Source organism: Theropithecus gelada, chromosome 14 (assembly GCF_003255815.1).
Source record: "Theropithecus gelada isolate Dixy chromosome 14, Tgel_1.0, whole genome shotgun sequence".
Lineage (NCBI taxonomy): Eukaryota > Metazoa > Chordata > Mammalia > Primates > Cercopithecidae > Theropithecus > Theropithecus gelada.
In genome coordinates, this window is record NC_037682.1 from 69,208,193 (window position 1) to 69,220,435 (window position 12,243).

Consider the following 12,243-nt stretch of genomic DNA (forward strand, 5'->3'; position numbering starts at 1 on the left):
GGGTGGATCACGAGGTCAAGAGATCGAGACCAACCTGGCCAACATGGTGAAACCCCATCTCTACTAAAAATACAAAAAATTAGCTGGGCATTGTGGCACGCACCTGTAGTTCCAGCCTGAGGCAGAACTGCTTGAACCCGAGAGGCGGAGGTTGCAGTGAGCTAAGATTGGGCCACGGTACTCCAGCCTGGTGACAGAACAAGACTCCATCTCAAAAAAAAAAAAAAAAAAAGTCTAACTTATAGAAAAAGAGAGAATAGTGTTGGTTACCAAAGGCTAATGTTGGTTACCAAAGAGTAGACTGTTGGTTACCAAACGGTTGAGGGGGAGGGGAAATGTTAGTCAAAAGGTATAAAATTTCAGTTAGATAGAGGGAATGTTTTGAGAACTATTGTACAGCAGGGTAACTACAGTTAATAATAATGTATATTTCAAAATAGTGGAGAGTAAATTCAAATATCTTAACATGAAAAAGACATTATATATGTTAATTAGCTTGATTTAATCATTCCATATTGCATAAATATATTAATTAAAACATCACATTGTACCCTATATATACAAATTATGTTGATTAAAAATAATATAAATTTAAAAAATGTCTTTAAAACATTTAAAAACTTTAAAAAAACTTTAAAAAAAAAATCTTTAAAACATTTAAAACATTTAATGTCTTTAAAACATTAAAAAACTTTGTACATCACAAATAAAACAGAGGGCAACTCTATACTCATATACTTTTTTTTTTTTTTTTTTTTTTTTTTGGGACGGAGTCTCACTCTGTCGCCCGGACTGGACTGCAGTGGCCGGATCTCAGCTCAGTGCAAGCTCCGCCTCCCGGGTTTACACCATTCTCCTGCCTCAGCCTCCCGAGTAGCTGGGACTACAGGCGCCCGCCACCTCGCCCGGCTAGCTTTTTGTATTTTTTAGTAGAGACGGGGTTTCACCGGGTTAGCCAGGATGGTCTCGATCTCCTGACCTCGTGATCCACCCGTCTCGGCCTCCCAAAGTGCTGGGATTACAGGCTTGAGCCACCGCGCCCGGCCCTATACTCATATACTTTTGATTAAAATAATGCATTAAAGTATTCTCAGTTAAAATGGCAAGAATAATCTCATTAAACCTTTTAACCACTCCAGCAAGTACTAGATTATCTAATATCTAGATCTAGATATTATCTATCTATAGATAGGCAGATAATAGATATCTGCATATTATCTATCTATCTCTAATCTGTTATCTATCTCCCTCCCTCCCCAAGGAAGACTTTGTCTCTAAAGCATTTAGAATCATATAAAAAATTAACCTTCAATCTAAGACAAAGGGGATATGGATTAAATTAAGCATGTTTAATAACAATTAAGTTTGGAAAAGTTGTCATTTTATTCCCAGGTGCTTTTAATTCTGAAAATTTGTCTCTAATTGTATATTTATAAATACAGTGGTTAATACTTTTAGTTTCTTCTCATGCTTAGCTGTTTTTACATTTTTCAAATAATGGTTTTGTTATATTCTTAATTATCCCTTCCAGAAATATGGCTATCTGTATCACAAAGCCATTTACAAGGTACTGCCATCCATCTGGTAACGGTAGGAGGAAATAAACAACATTTTGAGTTCTGACTTTTCAATGTCCGCCTTTTATATAAAAACAGAAATACCAAGCATACAAAAAAGTGTACTGAATGGTGAAAGATTAGAGCACACAGAAGAGGCTAAAGTCTACGTTCCAGGGACATAGTCAACACTTGATAGATGTTTGTTGGCATAGGGAGGGAAGAAAGAAGGGGTAGGAAAAAGAAAGGAGATTCAAAGATGCTAACCACACACAGAAATTCTGAGATGGAAAGGGGAAGTTAAGTAGTTTAGTTAGAATGCATATTTTGTGTAAGTAAGGCAATATGTGCCAAGAGAGGTGTGGTCAAACACTTACCTTAACCCATTAGGGAACAACTTCTTGTAGTCAACATTTATTATACTGATATTGTTTTTAGCAAGGGTTTTAACGGATACTAAAGGGCCCACATGCTGAAAACCAGGAGCCATGGACCTGACATATTGCCTATCATGAGCTGGCAACCAAAAAATCTGTAAGGAGAAACAAGAAGTCCTTCAGTAGATAATCAGCTGTACAGGTACGAAGAGCTCCACAGGGAATGGAGGGAGCTCCACTCCAGCACAGGTCGTATTCTACAGAGAGGAGAGAGAGAGATTCTAGTCCTTGGTGAAAGAGTCAACGTGAGCTAGTATTTTCTAATGAACTCTTATAACGGGGCTTTCACTAGGGCTGCTCTGGAGCTGAGTTTTCTCACGACCTCTCCATTTACCAGTTAACATCAAGTGTCAAGGACCTACTGTGTACACAAAGACTCATATAAGCAAAGTAGCTGATAGATGTAGGTGAACAGTGAGAATCAAAAACATCTTTCTGGTTAATGATGTTAACAATCATCTTTGAGGCTGGGTGTGGTGGCTCATGCCTATAATCCTAGCACTTTGGGAGGCCAAGGCAAGAGGATCTCTTGAGCCCGAGAGTTTGAGACAGCCCTGGGCAACATAGGGAGGCCCTACTTCTATTTTATTTTTTAAAAAATCGTCTTTGAGAGGAGTCCTTTCCTGCCAACAGGGATGCTGTTATAACTCATCTATGAAATAATTCCATTTGTAAAAAGACTTACATTGCTTCACTCACAGCACTCCCATATTCTGAGAATTTATGGGATTTGGAACAACTGACTGCCCAAATGCAGAGAGTTGCTTCTGAAAAACATCATGAGCAAATCTCTGCTCAAATAAGAACAAGCTCTCCTTTCTATATCATTCATCATGCCAAGTCTTCAAAGCCTTAATGTTACCCAGGCTCTTTCTAATGGATCTATGTTGGTGTGGTGCAGGTCACATTAGATAGTTATTACACATATTCCTCTTTAATAGGGTGCTGATATTTCATTTGGTTTGGAATAGCAAACAGCCTCAACGGTTTTCCCCACTGAGATAAATTTAACTGGGTCATTCCTAGGTTACCACATGTAGCTGTATAACTAACAATCTTCATTTCCATAGGAAGTAAAATTGCTCCTAGGACATGCTACCCACCTCCCAACCTGTGTCATAAATACTGAGATAGACATACCAGATGTTGCTCGATTTTAGAGGCAAGGATCACGCTTACTACTTGACGGACAAATGTGTGTCTGAGAGGATGTCTTGGTGGAGGGCCACGAAGATCAAATATCACAAATTTTCTTTCCTTCTTTGCAAGTGTCAATAAATCAGCTAGTGTTGGAATTGACTGATTTCTTGCTCTTTCTTTATCTGCCTTTGATAGAGGTTTCATATTGTAAAATGGCTTGAGCTAGAAATAAATACATCAAAAAATATATCAAAAGCATTTTCCAATTCTCCTACTATGTAGCCACACATCCAGCTCTACCTCAGTTGCTCCATTATCATTCAATACGCCAGGTCCTCTGAAATACTAGTCCTAGATAACAGGCGACAAGGAGAGAAATAAAATGTAATCTTATCAATAATTAGTGTTTGGAATGGTCTCTTCTATATCCTACAACCTGTTGTATTTGCAGTGAAGGTCATGTTTTTATCCTGACCTTCCTTTCCAGCCTTTTCTCCCATAACTCAAGATGATACATCCCTTTCAGCCATGCTGGCTTCCCACATGGGCTCTCGCTATTCTAGTTTTGTGTAATAGGAAGAACACATGCTTTGGCTTCAACTGAATTTAGTGCCGGCTCTACCCCTCCCTTGACTTCCTTGCCATATCAACTTGTTAAAATTCTACCTTTCAAATGCTATTTCCCTTATGAAGCTTTCCTTTAATCTTCCTGAACTAAAGAGACTTCAAGGCTGGTGCTGTGGTCATGCCTTTAATCTCAGCAGGCTGAGGCAAGATGATCACTTGAGGCCAGGAGTTCAAGGCCAGCCTGGGCAACATAGTGAGACCCTTGTCTCTACAGAAAAATTTAAAAATTAGCTGGGTGTGGTGATACATGCCTGCAGTCCTAGCTACTAGGGAGGCTGAGGCAGAAGGGTTACTTGAGCCCAGGAGTTTGAGGCTGCAAGTGAGCTATGATCATGCCACTGCACTATAGGCTGGGCAATAATGAGGCCCTATTTCTAAAAAAAAATAAAGACACTTCAATGGCTTTAAAGCCCAATGGCCCATTTTTATGCCTCTGTAACTGTATGTGTCATTCTGCCTTCTATAGTTATTTGGACATGTCTTAGTACATTAAAGTTCAATCCTGGCTCACTATGCTTCTTGCTATGCAACCTTGGTAATAAAACCATTTAAATTCTCCAAGTCATCATTGCCCAAATTATAAAATAGAGAAGAAGAATAACTTATATATTTCTTAGGATTATTTTGAAAGTTAAATATGATAAAAATATTTACAGGGTCTGGGAGTATGTCTGGTACATAGATAGAAAAGTGTACAATTCACATTAGTTCCTTCACTCTCTACTGACTCTACTGGAGTGTAACTCCCTCTTGGCGGGAACTGTCATATATTCTTTGAAATGCACAGCATTTCACCTAACACAGGGGAGAACACACATATGTTTGCTACATTAAATTTAATAGATGGCAACTTTTATCATCACTTGCCATTTTTTAGATCTGAGTGAAGGCAGTGATAAAAGGCTACCTCCCAGGAGAAGGAAGCAGAAGGAAGAAGTCACATTTTCTTAAGACTCAAGTAATCTCTCTTTTTTTCTACACAACTTTATCTTCATTCTCATTCATATGTCTCCTATTTCTTATTCTTCTTCCTTTGACCTAAATAAGCTGCCTTTTTTTTTTTTTTTTAACATTTTTGTCAGGAAAGAAACAATCACATTGCACAGTATCTCCAGAAAATTGCTAGACCAGAAGGCAGATCTAAACCATGGTTAAATTAAGATCTGATTGAAAGCTACAACTAATGGTTTTCTTAATTCTCAGGACAATAGAAAGATGCTTCAGAATTCAAAATTTTGTTAGCTACTACCAGACCTAAACCAACTGGTTCACTTAACTGTTAAACCTTCTTGTGAGAAAAACTGTTAAAAGAATTTACGGGAAAGACCAACACATGGCCAAAAATTCAAAATAGCCAAGACAGTAAATATTTAATCAATATAAGAATTTAAAACTAGACTCCAGTAAACTTTAAATAGTATCATGGGGGTAGGCCTAACAGCCGAGGTACGTTGTGCCTCTTTTTCTGTATATAAAATAGGAGAGACTTAATCAGAAAAATAAACTGGAATGGATAAATGCCTGTTTAGACTATATCCAACATGTGATTGAATGTTTTCAAAATGCCACAGGAAGTAACAAGCTAGAAATGAAAATAAATTTCTGGTCCTCCAGATGAAACATCTGGTTCCTCAAATAAAAATAAGATTAAAAGGTCCTCTGTTCTCTGTGCCTCTGTGTAGACATATTACAAGTAGAAAGGTTATTGGAAGACTCAATGTATAATACTGGTTAAGAAATAGAAAGACAAGGCTGGGCACAGTGGCTCACGCCTGTAATCCCAGCACTTTGGAAGGCTGAGAAGGGTGAATCACCTGAGGTCGGGAGTTCGAGACCAGCCTGACCAACATGGAGAAACCCTGTCTCTACTAAAAATACAAAAATTAGCCAGGTGTGGTGCACATGCCTGTAATCCCAGCTACTCAGGAGGCTGAGGCAGGAGAATTACTTGAACTGGGAGGCAGAGGTTGCAGTGAGCTGAGATCATGCCATTGTACTCCAGCCTGGGCAACAAGAGTGAAACTCCATCTCAAAAAAAAAGAAAGAAAGAAAGAAAGAAACAGAAGGACAATTAAACCTGTCCAATGACACCACATCAAGGAAACATTCCACTGAATAGATGATTCTGATGAGAACTAACTGTAACTACTTATGAATAACAATACAATTTTCTTTTTTTTTCTTTTTTTTTTTGAGACAAAGTCTTGTTCTGTCGCCCAGGCTGGAGTGCAGTGGTGCAATTTCAGCTCACTGAAACCTCCACCTCCCAGGTTCAAGTGATTCTCCTGCCTCAGCCTCCCAAGTAGCTAGGATTACAGGCATGCACCACAATGCCCAGCTTGTTTTATTTTTAGTAGAGACAGGGTTTTACCATGTTGGCCAGGCTGGTCTCAAATTCCTGACCTCGTGATCCACCCGTCTCAGCCTCCCAAGTGCTGGGATTACAGGCGTGAGCCACCATGCCTGGCCAATAATACAATTTTTTTGTTGATATGGGTACCACCACATCTACCATTAATTGCATTACTATAAAAAATCAGATCACCAGAGTACTACAACCACTCAAGTAGTGGGAATATCTAACAATCCTGTCTTCTTCCATGTCCCAGCATAAAACTATTACTTTGAGACCACTGTCAGAAGAACATCTCTTTCTTCTCCATGGCCCTTTCCCTATACATTTACTTATTTGTTTTTAATTTTTATTTTTCTTGGGTATTGCTCTTGTTGCCCAGGCTGGAGTGCAACAGCAGTGTCTCAGCTCACTACAACCTCCGCCTCCTAGGTTCATGCAATTCTCCTGCCTCAGCCTCCCGAGTAGCTGGGACTACAGGCGCCCACCACCAAGCCCAGCTAATTTTTTTTGTATTTTTAGTAGAGACAGGGTTTCACCATGTTAGCTAGGCTGGTCTCGAACTTGTGACCTCTCCCCTATAAATTTAAATATCAGAGGCTGGGCGCAGTGGCTAACGCCTGCACTTTGGGAGGCCAAGGCGGGCAGATCACAAGGTCAAAAGAAAGTAAAAAAAATTACTTTTTTAACTTTTATTTTAGATTCAGTGGGTACATGTGCAGGTTTGTTACATGGGTATATTGCATGATGCTGAGGTTTGAGGTATGAATGAACCCATCGGTTAGGTACTAAGCTTAGTACCTAATCGTTAGTTTTTTAACCCTGGCCCCCTTCCTCTTCTAGTAGTCCCAGTTTTCTATTGTTGCCATCTTTATGTTCATGTATATCTAATAGTTAGCTCCCACTTATAAGTGAGAACATGCAGTATTTGGTTTTCTGAGCCTGCATTCATTCACTTAGGATAATGGCCTCCAGCTGCATCCATGTTGCTGCAAAAGACATGATTTCGTTCTTTTTTATAAGTAAATAGTATTTTGTGGTGTATATATTTGTACAGTTTTGAAAGTTCCTCTCATTGATACCTAGTTTTATTCCATTGTGGTCAGAAAGGATACTTAATATGATTTCAATTATTTTAAATTTGTTGAGATTTGTTTTGTGGCCTTACACATGGTCTGTCCCGGAGAATGTTCCATGTGCTGATGAAAAGAATGTGTATTCTATAGCTATTTTATGAAATATTCTGTAATTGTCTGTTCTGTAATTGTCCATTTGGTCCAAGTACAGTTTCAATCCAATGTTTGTTGATCTTCTGTCTAGATGATCTTTTCAATGCTCATAGTAGGATGTTAAAGTCACCAACATATACTGTATTGGAGTCTTTCTCCCCCTTTAAATCTAGTAATATTTGCTTTATGTATCTGGGTGCTTTGGTGTTGAGTGCATGTATATTTATAATTGTTATATCTTCTTGGTGAATTGATCCCTTTATTATTTCATAATGACCTTCTTTGTCTTTCTATAGTTTTGGAACTAAAGTCTGTTTTATCTGATGTAAATATAGCTATTCCTGCTTGCTTTTGGTTTCTGTTTGCATGGAATATCTATCCCTTCACTTTCTGGCTGTCCTTACAGGCAAAGTGAGTTTTTGTAGGCAGCATATAGTTGAGTTATTTCCTTTATTCATTCAGGCAGTCTGTATCATTCAAGTGACTAATTGGTTTACATTCAAGGTTATTATAATAGGTGATGACTTACTGTAGCCATTTTGTTAACTGTATTCTGTTTTGTATATTCTTTGTTTCTTTCTTCTTGTTTTTCATTTCAGTTTGAGGGTCTTCTGTAGTGTAAAAGGTTTGATTTTTTTTCTCTCTCTCCTTTGCATATCTGCTCTACTGGTGAGTTTTATGCTTTTGCGTGTTTTCATAATGGTGATTATCACCTTTTTGCTTCCAGATGCAGGGATCCCTTGAATATTTCTTGTAGGGCTAGTCTAGTGGTTTTGCATTCCCCAGCTTTTGCTTGTCTGGGAAAGACTTTCTCCCTCATTTCTGAAGGATAGATTTGCTGAGTCAAATATTCTTGGCTGGCAATATTTTTTCTTTCAGTACTTTGAATACCTCATTCTATTCTCTCCTGGTCTGGACAGTTTCAGCTGTCAGTCTAATGAGAATTCCCTTATATGTGACTTGATGCTTTTCTCTTGCTCTTTTTAGAATTATTTGTCTTTGACTTTTGACAATTTGATAAAATATGCCTTGATGAGGACCTTTTGGGACTGAATCTATTTGGGAATCTTTGAGCTTCTTAGATCTGGATGGTCACCCCACTCTTGGGAAGTTTTAAGTTACTGTTTCATTAAATAGTGTTTCTATTTTTCCAACTCTTTCCCTTGGGAACATCTACAATACGAAAATTTGTTTGCTTAATAGTGTCCTTTCTTGTAGGCTTTCTTTACTCTTTTTCCTTCTCATTTCTTTTTTTCTCCTCTCTCTGGGTAATTTTCAAATGACTCACTTTCAAGCTCAGAGATTCTTCTGTTGAAACAAGTCTCTTGTTGAAGCTCTGTACTATATTGTTTTATTTTGGCACTTGAATTATTCAGCAGCAAGGGTGTCCGTTTGGTTTGTTTTTGTTTTTTCTTTCGAGACAGAGTCTTGCTTTGTAGCCCAGGCTGGAGTGCAGTGGTGTGATCTTCACTTACTGCAACCTCCACCTCCTGGGTTCAAGCAATTCTCCTGTCTCAGCCTCCCAAGTAGCTGGGACTACAGGCGCATGCCACCACACCTGGCTAATTTCTGTGTTTTTTAGTAGAGACACTATATTTGTCAGGCTGGTCTCCAACTCCTGACCTCAGGTGATCCACCTGCCTCGGCCTCCCAAAGTGCTAGGATTACAAGCATGAACATCTGACTGGTTCTTTTTTACTGTATCTATGTTTTTGTTGAATTTATCATTGACATCATGAATTGTTTTCCTAATTTTGTTGAATTGTCTATTTTTTTTTTTATCTCACTGAGTTTCCTTAAGGTAATTATTTTGAATTCCTTTTCCAGCAATTCATTTATTTCCTTTTCATTCAGGTCTGTTACTAGAGTTATGATCCTTTGGTGGCGTCATATTTCTTTGCTTTTTCATTTCTTGTGTACCTGTGCTAATGTCTGTGCATCTTGTGGAATAATCACCTCTTCCAAACTTTCTGGAATGGCTTTTCTAAAGAAACATTTTCACCTGCAGTTAGGTCTTAGTGCAGTAGTTGAGAAGCGTGTGGTGACTTTGTTTCTGGGTAGGTGCAGTGGTATAGTCTCTGTGCAGCTTCTTTGGCTGCATTCAACATCAGCAATAACTGTGGGCATCTCAGTGGCTTAGGGGTGTGAAAATTTGTTGTCGCAACAGCAGAGGTATATGTGTTTTTTGTTTTTTGTTTTTTTGAGACAGAGTCTTGCTCTGTCACCCAGGCTGGAGTGCAGTGGCGCGATCTGAGCTCACTGCAAGCTCCGCCTCCTGGGTTCATGCCATCCTCCTGCCTCAACCTCCTGAGTAGCTGGGACTACAGGCGCCCGCCACCACGGCCAGCTAATTTTTTTGTATTTTTAGTAGAGACGGGGTTTCACTGTGTTAGCCAGGATGGTCTTGATCTCCTGACCTCGTGATCTGCCCACCTCGACCTCCCAAAGTGCTGGGTGGTGTGAGCCACTGCGCCACGCCAGAGGTGTACGTTGTTAATGTCTTTGGTCCACAAAGGCTTTTGGGGTTCTCCAATTCTTGTTTTCCCTACAATGAGGAGACTTCACTAAGGGGAACCCTCTTGGTGTCAGGTCTGACATGGCATAAAGTCAACTGCTATGGTGCTGGATTCCAGGTGCAAATGTTTAGATTGGCAGAGTCCTAGGATCAGAGTGAATCTTTCACTCTCTGTGGCAGGGTTGGACATAGGTTGCCCACACCATCAGACTCTAACCCCTTAGCAGCTTAGGTCCAGAGAGTTAGGCTGTAGCTGTGACTCTATTCTTGCTAGGCAGGGAAGAGCCCTGGCCTGACTCTAAGGAAAAAGGTATGTTCTGGAGGTTTGAGCCTAGGGCACAGGGTATGGCTATAATTTGGGAGCTTGAGCCAGCAGGGCTTGGTGGCAGCTTGGGTGTGTGGGGATAAGGCACCATGTAGTGGTGATACTAGACTCTAGATAGTAGGATTCAGCAGTATCCCAGACTCTGTGAGGCCAGGTGCAGCAGCAAATGCCCCAGTATGGCTGTTGTTTGGGTCCTGGGGGGGGCAAGAAGCAGGACGACATGATTCAGTTTCTTAGGGATGGCACTATCTCAGCAGCTTAGACTCTAGGGAGCTAGTCCAGCTCCAGGGAAGCAGGGTACTACAATTGTTTGGCCTGTAGGGTTGGGTATTTCTGCTCAGACACTGGTTTGTTTCCCTGGGATGAAGGGTACTATGTTAGCTCAGCCATGGAATGTGCAGTTGCTCAGCTCAGCCAAAACACTGATTCTCCAAGGGTTGATGTGCCAATCTACTCAGGCCGTGGGGGCCTGACTGTTCCGAGCAGCCCACGCACCATTTCCCTGCCACACAGGGCTCTGACAAAGTACTTTTTCCTTGAGAGGGCAGTGCACAGTTTCAACTCAGGACTCTAGTGGCAGGGCATAGCCAAGTCTGAAAGAAGTAGATGGAGCTGTTCTGCCAAAGCACCATATCCCCAGGAAAGGGTACACAGCTCCATCTCTAGCCCAAGGGTGCAGGGTGAGGGGTAGGTGAAACAGTTCTATCTGCTGCTTGGCTTTACAGGGAAAGGTGTAACAGCTGCTTGGCCTGGGGATGTTAGGCTACTCTGTTGGGGTGGGGTGGTTCCCCAGTAGTTTAGCATAAGGGATGAAGGGTGCTGTGGCTACTCACCTCTGGAGCAAGATGTGAGTAGTTCCAAGATAGCATTGCACAGTCGCCATGTAGGCCACGGGGCAGGCACAGCTGGCTCCTTCTCTGAGGGGAACACAGTTGTATGGCCTCTAGGTAGCTACCCCAGCTGGGCTTAGGGCCTGTGAGGACTACAGGTGACCCCAATAGGGGTCCAAAGTGTTGCTGTGGGCTGCCTACTCTTTTCACCATAGAAAGAAGTTCCTCCTGGTTCCTGGCTGATCTCAGCTGGGGGATGAGGTGGCAGGGTCCTGGTGTTTCCTTCCATTCTCTATGTGGGTCTCCTGAGTTTCTGTGCTCACCAGGGTTTCTGTTACTGCTTTGATGTACTCTGGTGCTGTCCTTTATTTTCATTACAATATGGTTTTTTATTTACTGTTTTGGCTGTCTTTGTGGAAGGGATGAGTGCTAGTATTTTCTAGTTGAATATCTTGCTGTCATTTCTCCTTTGAGTGAGTTTTGTCATCCTGCTTTTTCCTTCATTAATGTGCTAAATAAAACTTGTACTCATGCCGATTATATATCTGCATGAGAATTATATTTTTATCATTTCTATAATTATACTTTCACAAAAGGATATAACAAAGTTCCACGGAAGTATCGGTTGGGTTGAAGAAACAGGAATTCAGTTTAGCTTCCAGTATCAACTTCCAGAATGTCTGTATCTATTCTTATTTTGTTATAAGATTAACTACTTGATTTTCACAATAATCTCAAGACTAATAAATATATTAATAAATAATGACCAATTCACCACGATGGTCAATCAATAATCATACCCAACCAATAAAGAATCATCAGAATAATGTTTACAACTAATTTCTTCACTATGGAAAAAACTACCCAAATCTCCAAATCTTTTAAATCACATAACACCATTTCACCTACCTTCTAACCATACAGCATGAAAGCAAAAAAAGCTCCACGATCAAACCTAAAGTCTCCCAGATAACCATATTCGAACCCCAGGTTTCAGGATGCTCTTCAGTAGCCATTGAAATAGGATAACTAAATGCTACAAGTAAAGCACCTGAACACCCTAAACATGCTAAAACAGAGCTATTAATCCTAAAAAATGTCCACGAAAAGTTATTACAGTAACAGATCCAACTCTATCACTTACAACTAACCCAAGACATTCAAAACGGGAGACAGCTGTGAAGAAATGTTTGAAAACCAAAAATAAGGCCAGGCGTAGTGGCTCCCATCT

General features: G+C 40.3%; 1 protein-coding gene across 1 annotated transcript in view; it reads right to left on the bottom strand.

Annotated features, from left to right (window-relative positions):
- The window catches only part of GDPD4 (glycerophosphodiester phosphodiesterase domain containing 4), an 84,532-nt gene that overhangs the window by 25,023 nt on the left and 47,266 nt on the right, over window positions 1–12,243 (bottom strand). The window contains exons 12-13 of the mRNA XM_025357592.1: window positions 3,134–3,355; window positions 1,934–2,088 (exon numbers count right to left, since the gene is read on the bottom strand). Of these exons, the coding sequence (XP_025213377.1) occupies window positions 1,934–2,088; window positions 3,134–3,355 (377 nt within the window). The remainder of the gene's footprint in view (window positions 1–1,933; window positions 2,089–3,133; window positions 3,356–12,243) is intronic.